This window comes from Gallus gallus, chromosome 18 (assembly GCF_016699485.2).
Source record: "Gallus gallus isolate bGalGal1 chromosome 18, bGalGal1.mat.broiler.GRCg7b, whole genome shotgun sequence".
Lineage (NCBI taxonomy): Eukaryota > Metazoa > Chordata > Aves > Galliformes > Phasianidae > Gallus > Gallus gallus.
Window position 1 is genome coordinate 6,514,677 of NC_052549.1, and position 19,811 is coordinate 6,534,487.

At 40.1% G+C, this 19,811-nt stretch overlaps 1 protein-coding gene and 1 long non-coding RNA gene across 7 annotated transcripts in view; one reads left to right on the forward strand and one right to left on the reverse strand.

Annotated features, from left to right (window-relative positions):
- The window catches only part of STXBP4 (syntaxin binding protein 4), a 56,275-nt gene extending 44,257 nt beyond the window's left edge, over nt 1-12,018 (forward strand). For all 3 annotated transcript variants that reach the window (XM_004946157.5, XM_415648.8, XM_040649713.2), the window contains 2 exons: nt 359-416; nt 8,537-12,018. In XM_004946157.5, the coding sequence (XP_004946214.2) occupies nt 359-416; nt 8,537-8,651 (173 nt within the window). In that variant the 3' untranslated portion in view covers nt 8,652-12,018. The remainder of the gene's footprint in view (nt 1-358; nt 417-8,536) is intronic.
- The window catches only part of LOC107052250, a 43,728-nt gene that overhangs the window by 20,304 nt on the left and 3,613 nt on the right, over nt 1-19,811 (reverse strand). For all 4 annotated transcript variants that reach the window (XR_006931753.1, XR_005840696.2, XR_005840695.2 and 1 more), the window contains exon 3: nt 19,442-19,548. This is a non-coding gene — a long non-coding RNA (uncharacterized LOC107052250). The remainder of the gene's footprint in view (nt 1-19,441; nt 19,549-19,811) is intronic.

Consider the following 19,811-nt stretch of genomic DNA (forward strand, 5'->3'; position numbering starts at 1 on the left):
CTATAAAAACAAATTAAAACAGACCTCAGTAAACCACAGGGTCCTTTTTGCTGACATTCTAAGGGTGGTAATTACAAGAAAAGTTCAAAAGACTGAACTGCTGCACTCCAATTTGACTAGACTGTCAGCTTCTGGAAGAGGAAGGCTAGTAAGAAAGGTATCATTGAGTGGTTCATAGCTTCTTAGTGCAGCAAATATTTATTAAATTGCATTGCTTATATTATCATCTGTAACAAAAAGAGTAAGAATTTGTGTATAATCTTTTCACGAAACGCCTTGAACTTACACCATTTCCAAACCAGATGTTCCTTCTGTCACCTCAATTTTGAGACATCCTATTTTTTTTGTTTCATTGTAGGTCTACCTTATGGATGGGAAGAAGCTTATACAGCAGATGGAATCAAATACTTTATCAAGTGAGTATTTCTAAGAGGAAATGGATCAGAGCCAAAATAAAATCCCATCTAACTGCATTTTTAAACCCAGAATTAACAGAAAAAAAACAAATTAACAAAAGCTTTCATATTTTTAATACACATCCTTATTACCAACGTTACTTGTTCTTTTGCCTGGTTCAGTACTGCACTGTTCAGAAAGTCCTACAGGGCTTAGTCACAGTCAACTGAAATTCAGTGAGAACTGTGTGAGTCAGTCTTTCAGATGTCTCTGAAAACCCCAGCTCACATGCTAGAACTTCCCCAGCTATGTGTTTGACCCTGTGATGGACCTAGAAGATACAAAAAAAAATCCCCTAAAAATTTGAGAGTAAATATATCCATTTGTAAATGTTGTTATATTCTGGAGGAAGTGGAGGAATTCTAAGAGCTGGATTTTTAGAAGATACCAGTCTTGTTTCGTCCATGGATTTTAGTCCCATTGTGGCATTAAGGATCCCAGAGTCCAGCAGTCCTACCAAACGTATCAGTTCCCCTACAAGGTGGATCTGTCTGCCCTCCTGATTGTGCAGCACTCGTAGCACACTGCAGCTAGAAAGATCATCGTTTTCAGGTCACCTCCTGTCCTGAACGGGTATGTCAGGGAGAACTGCTTTAGCACTGAATCCAGCCTTGTCTCTGAGCTATCTGCAGCCACTGATGACTTTTATTTGAATGTAATCTGTTCCCTTCTGTGGGAATCAATTGTTCTGTTGCTGTAAAGCGTTTTTTTTTTCCAGAATACAGTGAAAACTAATTATATAATAGTTTTATTATTCCTCTAAAAGATAGAAACAATTGCTGAGAAAATATAATTCATCTCCATTCCATATATATCATGAAAGATTGTTTAATAAATAGCAAATTATTCCAGCTACTGGAATTGACCTACTGTTTAATTCTTACATCATGAAAACACCACTTTGCAGGTGGGTTTCCCTGCAGTCTCTTAAAAGACATAAAAGGCAGCAAACCTTCGCACTGAGATGCAACTACTTTTATCCCAAACTCTTGCCACAGTCACATCCATACCAATGAAGGTTATATATTAGCTACTGAAGACAAGCAGGAAGTTGGGGTGGGGTTGTTTTGTTTTGTTTTGTTTTGTTTTGTTTTGTTTTTCCCCAAACACTGCTGTGGTGTCCTTGACTCATCCCATGGTGCCTCAGGCTACATGTGTTAAAGCAGATGTGATTTGTTGGGTTTTTTTGCAGAGGTTTTCAAACACACCATGTACAATAGTGCATTCCAGCTTGAGTCAAAGGGTGGCTTTTATTTTCAGATAGATATAAGTTACTAAATGGGATTTATAAAAAATAAATCTGTAGGCAAATCATTTAGGAAATGAAAATAAATCAGCAGCCAATTTCATAGCAGTGCAAATAAATACAAGAGCAAGAATTAAGCAGAGCACTGTTCACTTGGTCTCCATCTGTTGATACAGGGAGACATTATGGAACAGTTGGATGCTTAAGGTGGATGTTGGGTTCTGTTCTGGGTAAAGCACTTGGAATACAGACTTATACCAGCATACCTGGGAGCTAAGCTTGAAGAAAGAATGCAAATAAGACACTAGCAACAGAATAGAAGAAATCTAACACTTTTTTCCTGGTTTTGTTACTAGTGTTCTTCATACGAGTGCTTATGTGGGTGACTCAGCAGAAAGCTAGGTTTGCTCAAGAACTTCTAAGATCGTCACTTGGAAGTGGAACTGTTGTAGCTGTACTAATAAGATGCTTATTAGCAACAGCAGAATCTCAGCTAGTCCAGGTGGTAGAAGTTAATTTCAGAAAGCTTCCCATGTTTTTCACATTATCCCCACTTGTTGAAACTACAGATCTGAACTGAGCAGATCACATAAACAACCTTTTCAGGAACTTTTGCATATTGGGCCTTGATCATTAATGGATGAAAAATGTTATTCCCTCTTCTTAACGTGCTCCTAGCATTACAAGTGATAGAGCCCTTGGTTTTCCATCATTGCTGCCTTCTGTAACCTGCCCTGCAAAGCTCTTGGTGCCAGCCTTTGTGTGGCCAGCAAGGAAAATCTGTCCATCTTAATTGCAGAGAAGGGAACAAAATCACCTGTCATGTTCTTCTGAATGGAACAACCACATTCGTTAAGAGGTCTTAATTCACTTCATTAGAATGGAATTAATTGAATGCTAGAATAAAACGTTATATTAATTTTTTTATCTATTTCCTAATTTTGCTTATATCATTGTTGCCAAATGTCCGTAGAGTGTAAGCCAGGCTCCTCATAGGCTTGAAAATTCATACCTCTTCAGGACTCATTCAGACAGTTAGTTCTTTGGAGAAAGGAACAAGGGTAGCAAGTCTCTTGTTTATAACATAGTTTGATAGAGATCTCAAGATAAAATTCTACCTAATGTTGAAAATATCATTGAAAAAATCCTTTTCTAGGAGGAGCTTGCTTGAGATCCATCTTTATCAGCTCATCCTTTTCAGATAATTAGACAATTCAGATAATTAAATTAATTTGTTGGATAATCCACTGTCCTGGTACTGTAACCTTGTTCTCTTTGGCTGTGAATATCAATCCTTTTATTCTTTGGTGTTTAGAAGATCCAAAGCCATGAGGGGTGTAAGAATTATTTAGTAGTTGCCTTCAGTTCCATTGTGCTTTATTGTGCCATCAACTAGCTGAGTCCATAAATCTATATGCTATAAATCTAATGTGGTAAACACCCCAGAATGGATTCTTAATAGCACATAAGCTTGAGACAGCTTGCTGTGAAATTCCCATAAATATCTCTGAAGGGGGTGTAGCAATATGAAGTGCATGAGAAATCAGAGTTTAAAAGAAGCAAACCAGCTGGCTTGTGTTACACACTGAAGTGAAAACCCACTTATGTGAATAAATGACATGAATAAAACATTTACATGGCTTTATTCCTAAGGCAGTGAACTGCTCTCCATCTACTGTGGAAAGCATCATCTTGGCCACCCATCCGTACCTTCAGACAACTTCTGAAATCACCTCTTTTACTCAGGAAATGATTTCAGTTTCACAGTAAATTATTATCAATCAACCCGGTTGCTAAGGATCAGTCACAAAGTAGAGGCAAGTGTGAGGAAATTAGCTTTAAGACTGCTAGTGTGTCATGAACTCAGGTGCCTCTATGCGAGGCATTCAGGTCATGTGTATAGATTTATCATGAAATATCAGGTAGCAGCGTAAGCCTCTCTGAGTTATGTTTCAGTATGCATTGCAGAAAAAAACAAGTTTCAGTGTTCGACAGTGTAGTATAAAATAAGTTATCAAAAGGACAAAAATGACACCAGTAGACTAAAAGGCAACGATCAGCTTCATTGCTGATGTAGCTCTGCTCTCCTCCTGCTGAAGAGTAAAAGTTGAATTTGGCCCCAGATATGTTTTGAAATAATCTGATATACTTTAAAGTAGTGGAGAGTGCAAGCATTATTTGATTTAGCCTGTCAGCAGTACAATCATTCATTCACACACAGCCCCAGATTCATGCCCCCTCACATGACATCTAATACAAATACATGCCTGCTTCTTCACTGTTTTACCCTTGGTATTTCTATCCCTGTTTATATCAGTGAATTTGTTTTAGAAGAGTTGAGGTTTTGACCTCATTAACTTAAAGTGACAACTGAATGTAGCCCAGTGGGTTTTTCAGCAGCCCACTGCAGTTCCAAAATCAGAGAAGAAAATCCTAAGTCTAGATCAGAAGGAATCTCTGGAGTCAAGTCATCAAACCTTCTGTTGGAAAGTAAATGAGAGCCCTGTCAAACCAAGTGCTGGATATTTCCAGTGAGGAAGTTTCCACCACCTATCCAAGCACCCTATTCCAGTGTGCACCTGATGATCTCTGAAGGTCCCTTCCGACTGAACTGTGCTATTCTACTTACACTAGAGTTGGGACACTAATTTTTTTCCTCAGAAAACCCATCAAAGTTAATCTCTTCCATCCTCCCACTACATTCACCTTTAACATATGGCAGTTCTGTATCATGAGACTGGCACCTATAATTAGGTAGGGCCTTGCTATTCTCCCTCCCACTCCCACCCACTGCTTACATATGTATACAGTTTGTAAGGACCAGCTGTGAATGTTGCCCCTGTAAACACTTCTAGCTTTTTAACAGGACTAGGTTCCAGCTACTCCATATTAACTGTTATTTTTCTCAAGAACATTTATCTTAAATTAAATTTGCCTGAAAGACACACAGAAGTTCCCAAAGACTTTCGTGTTTGGGGATGCTTTCTGTTAGATGAATTAGGGTGTATGGACTTCCTATCTTATATCAAAAAGGAAATGGCAATGTTTGATTTAGGATTATCTTTCCTTAATTTACCTAAAGATGAGAAGCTTCACATTGAAGCACTGCATGCTTCAGTGTGACAAAGCAGGCACAGAAGGTGCTCTGACAGCATGTCAGTATAACTGAGAGTAGAAGACAAGCAATACTTATAATACAGATTAATAAAAACACACAATGTGTTCTGGTAGCTTTTGAAATCGTACCTAAAAAATCATGCTTCTGCTTTGGAAAATAACAAATTGAACTTATTTTATCATATTCTATTTCTTCTGGTTTTGTATGGGAAGGAGCCAACATTAATTCTACTGAAAGCTGGGCATTCACGGAAACTGTTTATGATTTTATGACTCAACTAAGAATAGCAAAGCATGTGTGATAAATGAACTTCTATAGTGTAAACAGTGAAGTAGAGCTAAAGGTATCATCGTAAACAGAAAATAAATCACAGTTGAATTGAAAAAATAAACCTGTTCCTTTTGTAAGTGCACTCTACACATCTCTACTGCATTACAAAGGACCCAACAACGTAGCACGTTGATGTGTTTGGTTTTTCCTCTGCTATTCCATTCCAGTATATGCTAGTATACTGCAATATACTAGCTGACCATAGGCAGTCTAAGAAGAAATCGAGTTCAATTAAGATCAAATTGTAGCAGAGGTGATCTAAGCGTAAACTTCTGCATGTTTCAGTAATGTTTATGTTTCAGTGACTTCAGAGTAGCAAACTAACAGAAACTGATCTGCTGTGCTGAGCATGCAGTGGAAATGAATCGAGTACGAGCTCTGCTCCTAACTCCCTCTGCAGAGGTAGACTTTTTGCTAACAAAAAGACTTAGAGGTAGTTTCTGAGATAGGGGGCAAATTTGCAATCATTTCTCAGGTTTGGCAGTGTATTATCACCAGATGATTAGGTTGTAGGGAATTCTGCTCTGGTTTTCACCGGTTGCATGACTATAAGAAAAATAGCCTCAGATATGCGACCAGGAAACTTGGCTTTGGATTTTATGATAACATGAGCTTGTAATACAAGAATGTTAAGACTTTAAGCTGCTTTCGGTTGGGTATTTTTTTTTCCTTGAGAGGCTGTTTGTTTTTAATTTCAAGAACGAAAATGGAGAAGCATTCTTCCAGCTTCCACAAACACTGCTGTGTCCAGGTTCTGACGTGTCTTACGAGGCAGCTGTTAACCTTTCAGTGAGGAAATACAGCTGAAATTATTGTTTTGCTCAAGTCTTGTAAATTCCACTGAAATCGGTGCATTGATTTCCGCTGCCTCTGCTGGGCAATTTTGCTCTTAGCCTGGTGTGATCAAAGGTCCAGTTTTCACCTATTTAACAACTTCTACAAACCAAACGGGACCCTGGAAAGTTCAGGCTCCCACGAAGTTTTCCTCTCTGCTGGGGCATTTATGGGCTAAGTCAGTACTCCTGGGACACTGCGTCTGGGAGAGCCATCAGAGGCAGAGCAGTGCACAGTAAGGGTTTGCTCAGTGTGTGTTTCATGTGAGGCCTCAGGAGGCACCCACAGGACTGTGAATAACTGCACTGGTTAACACAGCACCGTGAGGGTAACAGCAGCTGGCTAAAACTGGCGCGAGGTGGAATGCAGGTCAGACTTGTGAGACTGTGAGGAGTTTGTATATCCTGTCACTCAAACCTTTGGGCTTATTCAGCTTTGGCTCCGATCCTATTTTTATTACTGCTTTCATTTTCAATTGCCTCATTAGTTTGTTGTTGGTAATTTTTAATGATAGAGCGTGCCATTTAGATGAGTAAATGTTCCTAGTGATAACAGCCCTCTGAGATTGCTCATACATTTTTCTTAGTAGACAACTGTTTTATCAAGGAATAAATAGGGAGAGTCTTTTCTTTCACTTTATATCCCTCGCGCTTTAATTACCATTAAGACAAACCTTCAGTCCTTGAGGGACATTAAAGAAAAAATAACAACATTTATGGCACCTTAGGACACAGTGACAAGTGCTCTCAATCTTCCTGCAGCCAGGAAAGGTAATGGCAGTGCCATCCTTCAGGACCCAGCAGCTCCTTGGGTACATTGATATGCTCTATGCCTTGAAAGAGAGTCCACTTCTAAACCAATTTTAACAATGGAAGGGGGAAAAAATGTTTAATTTCAAATAATCTGATTTTCTTAAATACAAGAAGCCTTCCCAAAATGCCTATAGAAGTGGGTTTGTATTCCCTCTTGCTCATACTGATGGCCCTAACACACAAATCAGAGAGGATGTATTTCTAATACAGGAATGTTCTGCAAACCAGTAAATCTGGGATTATCTCTTCGGACTGATTATGTCAAAGCTTTTTAGCCACAGCACTTGTAGGGAGCTAAAAATAAATAGCAGAGGGTTTATACATCTATTCTTTACCTAAATCGTCTGTGCATACTGTGTATGCTTTCTTACAATGCATGTCTTTTTACAACTGCTTTTTACATGCTGTCTGGACTTAACATTTATTTGTAAGAGTTATTTCCTAGTAAGGATTTTAACAAAGGGTTTAAAACAAACTGTACTACTGGAAGCATGGGATAGAGTTTAGTGCAAGTTTAAAAGAACTGAGTTCTAAGGTATGCAGCAGGTCATATTTACCTGCATCCTACAGGTAAATATCAAATGAGAAAAGAAATTCAAACATAATTTGGTTCTTATTTAAATTCAGTAATGTGTTGCTGAGAAATGGCTTGATAAAAGGCATTATAAACATGTAAACGGTACTGCAGGCAATCAGTCTTGCACTGGCAGTGAATGAATGGCTGGAATCTAGTTCTTTCAGCTCCCATGATTCCTCAGGTACTGGAAGGAGTTCTGTCTTAATGCAGGTAAATGGAAAGCGGTCTCCATACCTGTAAGTCAGTGTGATGGATCTCTGACCCACAAAATCCTACTTCAATGAATCAGTTTCCACTATCAGATATCCTGTATATCATGCTTGAAGATAAAAATACAAACTTTTCACCTGGAAAGGTAAATCTAGAGTAGTTTCATCACAACACTTCATGTTTAGTTAAACTTATGCATCAGAAATGTGAGTACAGCCATGAGCTTTAGGTACACTGTCTGTTAGCAGATGTGAGACTTACTGAGAAGAACTGCTTGTCTTTTACAGTTTATAATATATATGCCGTATTTTTCAGCTACTTTTTCTAATGAACTTGTATTAAAAAATTCATCTTTGCACTGGCCCGACTGTAAAAACGGTGAATTTATTAGCAAGATTTTTTAAGTCAAAAGAAGCTATTTCCTTTACCAAGAACACATTATTCCAGAAGGGAGAAGAGGCTGTGTCTTGCCCACACACAGTATGGCTAGCATGCATGCTACCAATCGTAGGGTGTACAGTGTTCTCACCCTGACAGTAAGCCCATCCCATTTATCTGTCCTTACTGAGCCTGAGCAGGTTCTTTCCATTCATATGGAAGCTTAACAAAAATATCAAGCAGCTCTGACTGCTTTTCAAGTATAGGGTTTAAGCCTTTAAAAAAGTAATACTCCCTTTTATTACTCACATGTGTGTTCTAGTCTGAATCAGGAACCTCCTAGAAAAGCACTGTCTCTAATTTATTTGGAAGTGCAACTTTCCAGATTCTAGCATCCAGAAGACTCCTCATTTTGTTTGTAAAGTCTCCTAGTTAGCAAGACAAAGAGAATTCAATATTTGAAAGTATTGTAATGATGACACCAGGCCTGAAAATGGTGAATATCATCTGGCATTTCTTGTTTCAGAGATAGGTAAACCATCTAGATTGCTAACAGCATTTCTTTTCTTTTTCAGCCACGTGACACAGACAACATCATGGATCCATCCTGTAACAAGTGCACTAAGCTTGCTCTGCTCTGAGGATGACGACGATGGAATAAGAGAGCCTTCAGGATCCAAGAGCCACTGAGGGCATCTGCTGACTGAAAGTAGTTTGTCTGATTTCTGAACATTAGAGAGAAGAAGCACACATTTTATTCTATGTTCTCTCGTCTAACATAGTAGTACACAATGGCACTTCTCCCCATGAAGTCAGAGGGAGTTCTGCTGTTTATTTACGTGGCTTTTTTCTTGGGTGCCTCAAAAGATGCAGGCACTGCAGAAGCCTCTCTTAGTCCGTAACTTCCCCAGCTGTGTAGGGATCAGTTGTGTATCTTAGGACCCAATTCATGACTTCTGTAGCAGCATAACTCCACTGACTCAAAGTGAAATTTTCCATTACGACCAGCATGACAGCCACTGGATACACTTCATGTGGTAAATTCCATCTGATGGTTTGCTGAATTATGCAAGGTCTGCTTTTTTTAAGATCAACACTAGTGAGTGTAATGCAGATGGATGCCTTTTGTGTAACTACTGAATAATCTGATTTTTATAGAAGAAATTTGTGAAAGAGTTTTGCTAACAGAAATCTGGCAGTTACAAATTACAAGTATTGCAACCCTGATTACTTTTAAGGTTGGGCTTTAGGAAAATGAATCTTTGATAAGTTGTCAAACAAAAAGAAGCAGTTTTGGTAGAGGACACCATACTCGGTCAACAATATGTGGCAAGAAAGAAAAGTATTCTACTTCTGTACTCTGCTAAACCGATCCATCCGTGCATCAAATGCTTCAGTAGAAGCTGTGAAGTTTCAAGTACAATGAAACCTGTGAAACCACCTCCAGGATCAGCAGAAATCAGTCACCTCCTCAAAATTGGTCTTCAAGTAGAACAAAATCATTTTGTAAACATCGGTGATGATTTAAAAAGGATAAGGAAAATGACGGGGTGCTACTGCAATCTAAATGAACAGGTTTCACTGCACCTCAATAGCACAAGATATTTTAAATCTCATTATTCACAACAACATACGATGCTAGCTTTACAAATATATGATTCAATACTGTATTTTTGTAGAGACTTTGTGTATGTATTTTATATATATATGTATATGGTAGGTGTTGACTAATGAATGAAAGAAGGATCTGAAACTTTGCAGAAGCACTGATGGATCTCCCAAAGGAAAACCCTATTACTAAACTTCAGGCCAAGGAGAACAGTACTATAACAGTGTGAGGAAGGCACAGGCTGCAATCTGCATTTTTCTGAGGTGCACACTTAGGACTTCTGAACCTCTCTGAAATGGCTGGGGACCCTTCTCCACTCCAGCTCCCCTCTGTTGGCCCAAACATAGAAATGAGGACTTGCAGTCACATTTTTTGGAGGTCTGTCTCCAGCAGATGTGGTATTAAAAATCCAAGCATCTGGAAGAATGTACCAGGGGTGCTCCGAAAGCAATGCCTCCTGTTGTATGCTGTTGGCCCATGATGTCAGAGGTGGATGTTGGCAGATGGCAGTAGAGGTTGAACCTTTCTGCCAATATTCCATTCCATTTTGTTGCCATATGACAGACAGCAGCAGAGGGGCAGTCTGACAGAAAGGCAGTCTGACATGGAAGGATGTATAGAAGGAAGGTGGAATTGAATTCCTCCAGGTAGAAAAAACTGCACCCACTGCAATTTTTTGCAGCAGAGTCACCTCTGCTGGTGCAGATTTTTATAAGTGCAACATGCAGGCTCCTATTCATTGCTGGCAAAAATGCATAGCTCACAGTGGTGCCTGTGTTGAAAAATACTGTCTTGTAGCTGAGAATTTGTTGTCAGATCGTGTTATTGTGCTCGCTGTATTTGTTGTGGTTTCCATGAAAATAAATAGGAGGCATTACTTTCAGAGCAAGCTAGGTGTATAAAGCCCTGACTTCCTCCTAGTTCTGGTGTCTGTGCCATACTGCCCGTCCTTAGCATTACAGAGCTGTGCCAAGTCAGGCACACAGTGGCTGTTGATCCTTTTGAATCTAAAATAATATACCGTTCTTTAAAACCCAAGTCAAGTCTCTGAACAGCCGTGCAGCAATCTACTGCATATGGCCTGCGAGCTGTCGAGCACATCACCAAATGTTCTTCCTGCAGGAACAAAGTGCAGCTCACAAAAGTTTTTTTTTGCAGTCTTTGCTGGAAGGAGATGTCAGGATACATTGAATAAGCAAATAGGAAAAAATGTTTTGTACTTTTAAGTAGGTCAGAACCACGTTATCCATGAATCTACACAGGTGGTGTGGATTAGGAGGAAGAGCTTTCTCAGCAGACCCACAGTAGCATATAGTTCTGAGAAAACTTCTCATAGCAATCACACCTGTGCTTCACTTGTGTTTTGCTCCAGTGACTCCTATGTGCTTCATAGTCTCCTCTGTGTTCCCTGAGAGGACAGTGTGAAAAGACAAAGTGTGTGCTTCACTTTCAGTTGAGCACTCTAGATGCATCATTATTTAAATACCTTTTCTGAAATGGCGTAGACTCGTGACCCATAAACTGTATGTGAGGTTCTAAATGCCTTGCAATATTTACTGTAGCCTTAGAAGTAATTTGGATGCTTTATGACAGGCACTTTCACTTCATACTTCCATGGTAGCCAGATTGCACATAGACTCCAGTTTTCCAGTTGTGCTCCAGAGAGGTTTGAAGCTCCACTTGACCCTCCCAGTCTTGATTTATGCTACTAGTGGCTTTCTGACAGCTAGCTGAGTGTTCCTCATAGGAGAAACTATTTAGGGGCAGAGATTATGGATCAGGCAGACTTCATCAGAAGAGGCTTTATGGAGACCGAGCAGCAATTTAAAACTGTGTTTCTGTTGGATCAGCTGGAGGAGGACAGCTATGTACATACTGCTTGCCCTTCCTGAAGAGCTGCTAATGATCTCTTGCTCTGAGAATGCAGCGCACAGCCTGCTGTGCACGAGAGGGGAAGAAATCAAGGCACAATGCTGGCGTTCTGCCAGCTCTGCTTACCATCTCCACCCCCAGATGAGAACATTTCAGAAACATGGAGGCTGTTTCTTTCTCTTACAAATTTGCCTTGAAATTAAAGTCATTAGAAATAGATCTCTGCATCTATCTAGCTTCTCTGGTAAGCATTACCTCTTCAGATAATCCACTAGTTCAAGTGCTCTGCTATTGAGGCTACATTTTCATACCTACAATTTCCAAGTGTTCTAATCTATTTTTGTATGCTGGCATGCTTGTTTCCTAGGATATTTCTCTGTATCTCCCCTTGTCTCTTCCTTTCTGTGAAATATTTTGTGAAATTATTTTGATTAAACTGAACTATGTATATTGAGAAAATGGCTCTAGGATAACTTCAGAAGAATTTGTAAAGAACAGTTGTCCAAATACACAGTGCTGTAAACATGGCTTCCCATTCTTATTGCAGAATTAAAGAAATGATGTGGAAAAAAAAAAGTGCACTTTATACCCTTTAAAATAATGAAAGTACAGCTCTAGAAGGGAATGGCCGTAGGGCCATAAATAATCCCTGTATCTCTTATTTAGTTTCCATATGAAGGTGACACTGAAAAATACTGTGCTGGTACACACTGGTGTTAATCCTTACCTGAATATTTGCACCACTCTGCCCTTCAAATACTGCAAATACTGTAAACTTCAAATGGCACATTTGCTGTCATCAAAGCAAAGAGCTTAGCACACATACCTACATGGGCATATTAGATATTCAGCTTTGCAGGTGCTAAGTAATTTCCTTGTAACACTGCTCAGGGTCTCAATAAATCAGATGATTCTTTCATCAGCTCCATGCAATAAATATATGCATGCATACATACGCAAGCTGGCCGTTCTATGAATAATGCATAAATATTCAGGCACCTGTGCTGGCAGGAGCACAGCCACGCTGCCTAACCTGTGCTAAGCCACCGCTGTTCTACAGGCAGTATAATTGCCAGTCTTCTAAAGTAAAGCCTGTAGAAAAGATACAGATGTTGTGTAAGCAAATACATGGAGCCTCTATAGATCAATCAGGAAGACAGAAACAGTTGCTAGCTGTGCACAGATATTTAACACAGGGCAAGGGCCACAAACCCCATTCACGTGGACACAACCTCACTTGGAGCCTTTGGGATTCACACAGCTTTGCTGTGGTACTGGATTCTGCTCTGAGAACTTCCCCTTTCGGTTCTCACGTAGTTACCCTCAAAGGGCGATTCTATGCAGACTGTCCAGAAAACCCTCTGCTTAATACCATACCCTGTAAAACCACAAGCAATCGATATTCCTTTTTCCTCTTTGTATTTAAAAGTATTTATGATGGTGGAAATCTGTTCTGTGTAAAGACTTCAGTGATTTTAGTGAGAATATTTGAAGCACGGACAACATGAGGACCAAGAGTGCTGAGCTGACTTGAAATTTTGCTTCTGACTTAATTTAAGGTAGAACTGAGCAGAAGTCACTCAGACCAGCATTTGCAAAAAGGGCGCTGAGTTTTGGTGCTACATTTGAAATAAGCATTAAGGTTTCCCAGGTAGCTCCTGGTGCATTTCTTGAGCTGAGCAAGAAACATGAGCTTAGACTTCAGCTGCTGCTAATGAGTACAGCCACATCAGTTTAAATAGAGGCACCTGTCAACTCACACTGGTACCAGCTTTACAATGATGTTTAGCAGCTTAAAGAAGTTGATGGAGTTAATGGGAATTAGGTACCTAACCTACTTAGATGCTGCTATAAATGCTGCTAGGCATGTTTAGGTACCTAAATATCTTAGTAAGTCCTTCTCCTCACAGCCTACAATGATAGTGCACCAAAAATCAGCCACTAATGAATAAAGCCTGCCCTTTGTCCTCTGTAACTAGCTTTGCCTTTCCCTGGGGATGCATTTCACATAATACTAAAAATACCAGCTGTCTCACAGGTAGTACCATCCAGGTCCTTTTTGCATTTTTGGTAGCTTGATTATTCATTGCTCATTCCAGACTCTCTTTTCCTCACGTAGTGCCTAACGTTGCTGTGGATGTAGTAGGTTGATATTTTTGACACATTCTTTTGAGATAAATTAGGAATTAGGATGGGAAGTTAAAATCCAATGACCGGTACTGATTTTGTCACCACAGTGCGGTACCCAAGTCAAATCCAAACTAGTTAAAGCTGTTCATTCAAAGGGAATATACGGCAAAAATAATGCAATGCACACCACCTTCCCAGTTATGCCCCCTTGGGAAGTTATCTGGGAAGTGAGCATATCCCTGCAGAGTTTGCCCCTGAATCCCTGAAGCCACCTCTGAGTTTGGACTCCTGCTTTCAAAGACATTCGTCCCTTTTAAACTGCCTCAACAAGAGATGAAGTGAACCAACACAGAACTGGTAGTCTGATGCCATTTCCCAAAGATCTCCTGGGAAAAACAAACCATGGAAAATCAGCAGTTTTGCCACAGTTTGGATAGGTCACGATTTCACCCTGACTCCCAGAAGCCACAAATTCATCAGAAACACCTTAATCTCTTTTAAAGTACCCTGCTCTCCACCTATTAAGCAGTCATCATTTCCCTGTGGCCCAATTATTATTATCATTAAGAACATCCCTTGCTCTTGTATGTGAGGAGAATTCTTTAAAACGTGATTAAAATAGAAAATGATATAAAATGATGTTTGTGGCCTAAAATAAAAAAGTAATAAGCATCGTTACGGGAAAGAGACGATCTTAGCACTGGGACTCCTTCTCATGTTTTCATTTTTACTCCAAAGAGGATGGTAACACATCACCGTTCCTTTCCAACTACAGTGGCCTCAAAAATCCAAGAGCCCTGAGCTCTCCAGGGACTGTGAATTTTGCAGTCCCCAGGCAGCAGGCTGAACTGCGTTTATTAATCTCCAGCCCGTGCCACCAGGGACTCTAACATTAGGTACTGTAATTAGTCACCATGGGGGTTACAAATTCCAAGTCAAAGACAACTGTACATAATTGATGTCATGGCATGAAGAGGAGCTGATGAGCCCATTAAGAAAGCTGCCTGTCAGTCTCAGAACATCCTGTTCCTTAAAATTAAATACAGAAAGTGTTGTAAAGGATAAAGGTGCAGAGGAACAGGAAATAGGACACCCGCAGAGTTGACGACTGATTGTATTATTATTTGGCTATTTGGAAGATGCAATTGAAAGGAAGCCTTTTATCATTAAAGGAAAATGTTTAAATGCAATTAATCTTATCTTGTTCATTCCTCTGCCTGCTCATCTTTGGCATGTAGTACAGTCACTTGAACTTAAGTTCTCAAAAATACCTATGTGCTTAACTAGTTCCAATTTTGTGTGCTGAAGTAGCAGTTAATATGGGCTACAGTGCTCCAAAAAACGTTCAGGTTCCTGCAGCAAATTGTATGTTTAAAACAAATCAGTGGTAAATGCACACCAAGAAGAAAGCCCTGTGGCTGGCTGAAGATAACTGCTGTGCTCAGAGATGTTCCCTTCAAAGCTCTGGAGTCCATTTTAGTCGAAGTTTGTTATAATTTCTTGTTCTCACTGTTACATATACACACAAATTAACCTACTTATAAATGCATACAATTTCAGGGAAGTGAAGGAAAAGGCCTCGGTAACTTCAGCACGTTCAGAAAATACAGATTCCCTCTTAGAAAATAATTTCTCAGCCTGCAGGAATTAAGTTTTTCATGGCACAAGAGGGTTCTACAAGAGAACCATGTGGTGAGGGATGATGGCTTCCTAGGGAGGCAAGAAACATAGCAGGGTAATTAGCAATTTCATTTCTGATGTGGCTGAGAGAAATAGTTCTTCTCCACTTAAGGAGAAAGATGTATAGTTTCTGCTGCAGACAAATTGGAAAGGTAAGTTGAGGGGCACAGTGCTGCTGGGGGTGCAAACAGTGGCATGCAGTAATGACTGACATTAGCAGTTCAAGTTGTTGATGCCAACACAACATCCACCTGCTGTTCTTCTGCCCTTCTCACCATCACCTGCCATGTTTCTGAGGGAAAGACTACAGTTCTGACACCTCCCAAACAGGTAAACTGAGCCTGCAGTAATCCCAAATACCTGCGATAAGAAGCAGTGGCTCTGCAATTGAGGCTGAAGGCTTTGAGAGCAGGGAAGGACAGTGAGTCAGCTGGATGTACGTGCATTGCGCCATGTCCCTGCCAGGGATGGAGCCTAATTGGATTGCACAAATGCGACTTCTGTGTCTCTTGATCAGAAAACCAAATTAAGCCTCAAGAAGTTTCAAACAAATCCCTACCTGAAAGTTTGCCTTGAAAAGAAAGTGCTGATAACTGATGTCATTTCAGCTCTGCCCTAGAACAGAAGTGAAATGAAAACTCCAAACCAAAACTATTCCTTTAAGAGAAGCAAAGCGCAAGCAGCAGATCTGCTGAATTCCTGGGTGCACTGAACAAAATCAGTCATGTGATAATGACAGGATTTTCTAGAAGACCTTTTAGGCATGTAATTTCTGTATTAATCTGTTCAGAAGTCCCTAGAACATCTGTTTCTTCTCTAAAATGGGAGTAACAGCCACTTTTTACAGTGCAATGACAGCTACAGATGAAAGCATGGTAATTACCAGTAGTGACTACTGCTTGATGAAAGATATTCTTGAGAGCTTTTCTGTCAAGATTTTTTTTTAATCTACATGCAGATTCTGGATATGAACCTCAGCCACGACTGCAGTTCATGCAATTCTGGGGGAGGAGAGAGGATTAAAATTATAGATTACAGCAGGATCCAGCTGGATTCAAGCCTCTTGAATCCAGGTCACAGGCAGGCTCGGAGCAGCTCCCGCTGCCCATCCTGACAAGCACTAGGCAGGCAAGGCTGGACTGTGCAGCCTGCACTGCACTCCCTGCACTTTGCTCAGTGCCATGGCCTCCTGGCAGGGCCCAGCAGCTCCCCCCCTGCAGCGTATGCCTGCTGGAGAAGAGCTAAATCAGCTGAGCTTTGTAATTTTGAGAGGAACTCCTCTAAGTGTTGAAGAAAATCACAACTCCTGGTATCTTGCATAGAACTGGAAAGCTTTTTTTTTGTTTCAGCAGTGACTACTCAGGAGCCACTAATCCCACAGTAATCACACCTCTGACTGCCTTCCAAAGAGCCTCAATGCAACTCCTAAGTAAACCAGGCTTATCTATGGGTAACCCAGAGCAAGCTGTGCTTTCTTGTAGGCCATATGCACAGAATCTCTGTTCAAGCCAGATTGATCCTGCAGCATGGGGAGAGCCTTCACCTCTGATGGAATGAGGACAGCTCAGCCCCAGAAAGCATTCACAGCCTGGAAAGATCATACCCTCTGGACCTAGAGGAGCTCTCAGCAGTTCAAGATTCCTTAAGGAGCAGAAATCAGCCAGCTTGTATCCATGGTATCTAAGGAGGCAACTCATGTCACTGCTAAAAATACAAACCTGCTTGCAAAAAGTATATTCTAATAAGATCTGCATTTGTACTGCATTTGCACAACAAGCTTCTGCTGAGATCCCAATTGTTCCAAATGCTAATAGTGCATAGCGATAGCTCAGAGGAGAGGAGACACAGGTGTAAAACAGCTGCAGCCCAAGGAAAATCTGTGCTCCTGGTGCTCTGCCTCTCCCTTTCTCTCCCACCTGGAAGCACTTGGGGTTGAGCACTGTGCAGTCTCCAGCTTAGCAGCACTGAGCAGGACACTGTGCCTCTAACAGCACTCAGCCTGAGGCTGGGCATCATCAGGTATTGCTGGGAGCTCAGCAAATCAGTGAGGAAGCTTCTACGTGTATATCTTCAAGAACTTAATGCACTGGTAGCCATTCAAAGTATTTGCTCCACAGAGAAATGAGTAACTGAAACCCCTCTGACATTGCTAATGCTTTCAGCTATTAGGAAAATAGTAATGCCACCTGGAAAGAAATACAGCTGCAAATGGGATAACCATTAAATAGCTGCATGCCAGACCATGGGGCTCTTTCCTGGGAAGTAAGAACAGCACAACAGAGAAGCTGAAAGTTCCTAGAAGCAGCAACCAGCATCATAAGGTAAAGGTATCAAATCAGGCACAACTCCACCAACAATCTGGAATTTGCATCAAGCAAATAGCTTTGGATGTTATTTGTTTGGCCTCCACAGAGCAAAAGGAATTTAAAAAAAAACAACAGAGCTCTGTGCCACTGAAGCAAATGTAGAGATATCACTTGGTTTCAGAACACGTTGTCTATGCAGTTAATATAATAAGCCTAGATGCAAACTCTCTCACATCTGGCAAAATGTTCTCTAGTCAAAGTTCTAGGTGATACAGTTGATTATTGTTTTGTCTTGTCTTTTTTTAATTATGTACTGAATTTCTAATGATTTTAAAGACAACTAGCCAGCTCTTTCGGAAAGATACATATCTTTGTCATCATGAGAACCTGCTTCTCTGTCCCGGTTAAGAAACATCCCTCAGCTTGCAGAGGGTGGAAAAAAAAAAGTCAGAAAAATGAGTTGGTTCAACACTATATAGCTTTAAAGAAATATTAAATGGATAGACGAGCACTTCTCCTCCATCTAGATTCACAAAACAGAAAATCTAACAGCTTTGGTAGCTCTTTGTATGCACCACTGTAGGCCTTATGATTCGGATAGAAAAATAAATCATATTGGATTCCATGAGCATCTCCATTACTATGTATCTTTCTTTAGCTCACTAACTTCATAGTATATTAGATTTCAGGTTAAACCAACCTAAACCCAGCTTAAATGTGTAACAGTGCTTTACTTAACAGTGAAGTATGGGTAGATACTATTCCAGCATTGCTGTGAACATCTGTTCTGAGTTACCAAAATTCCAGCTGAAAAACAAATATTTCCACTATAAATCAACCAAAACATTATACAGAGTGTTGTAACAGATGCGAAATGATTCTGGCTTACTTCACCCTGTGGTTTGGCTCTTCTCTTAAAATTGCTGTGAATATATTTATTTACACACTTCAAGAAATACACATTTGAAATAGCTATTTAAGCTTACTTAGAACATGTCTGATGTTAGTTCAAAGCTAATGGGCACTTGAGAGACTATTCTTATTAACTACAGATGCTGCCATTTGACATAAACTCTGCCTACAGCTTTCCACATAGACCTGCCCCAGAGCAATCCCAAGAGCATTATCCTGCTCAAGTATTCCAAATGCTTCAACCCAGCAGTACTTGAACTTGGAGTTTGTGCAAGGGGGAGTACTTGGGGTTTTGATTCCTTCTGTTCTGCTGTGCTTCGGTGTGTTTGTTTGTTTTTTCCCCCATTGTTATGCTGCTATTCATCTTTAGCTTCATGAGCTAAATTAATCAGAAGTGATATTGATTTAACAGGGATAAAAGAAATGAGATTTGTTTAATAAGCATTACATTTGGAAAAAGGCTTTGAAAGAAGCTTCCTGGTTAATGGTCTCAGTTTGTGAATAAAATGGTCTGTTTAAGCAGATGTTGTAATTCCATACTTTTAGGTGTTTAATTGCAATAAGCTGCATCTGAGCAATTCTAATTAAAGATGCTTCCCTTTCTAAAAAACTTTGTTATGTTAGAGATACGTCAGCCCAGGAGAGAACAGTAAGTAGCACCAAAACCTTCCAAGTGGGAAAGAAAAATGTTTTTGGTTTATTCCTCTTTCTTCTCATGCTATATGCTTTGGTGGGGAGTGGAAGAAACAATGCTGTGTTTTGAGGATAATGTTTTGTAGTTGCTAATGATTTTCTGCCCTAAGTGCTTGGAGGAAAACTGTAGACTAAATTTAACAGCGCCTTTTATGATGGTTGGGAAATGGGAGCTGCAGGCTAGTTATCCAGCCCACAAACAATAGGAACGCATGGTCCATCCAGAGACACGATGGTGGCAAATGCAGTACTTGAGGGAAGTAAAAGGAACAGCTTACCCTGCCTTTGTGACTGTGGCGTGTGTTGGACTGGAGTTTTCAGAGTCTGCATCAATGTGAACGGAATTCGTTGAGAGGGCTTCAGCTGTAAGCACTCGTATTGATCCCTGTCAGAGATTCCAAACTTAAGTGTGTAGGACCACATTCTCTGAAGGCAATTTGTTCATTAATGCATAACAGTAAAGAAATTCTGCCTATATTTAAGCAGCGTAAAGATGTGTATTTAGCTTAACAATTCTATTTGTAAGGAGATTGAAATGCGTATTCTGTATAAAAGACTGCAGGCTGCATCTTTTATGGCATTATATATTTGCTTTATATATTGTTAATTAGACCTAATTTAGGCCTTCAAAGAAAAATCTCATTAAAA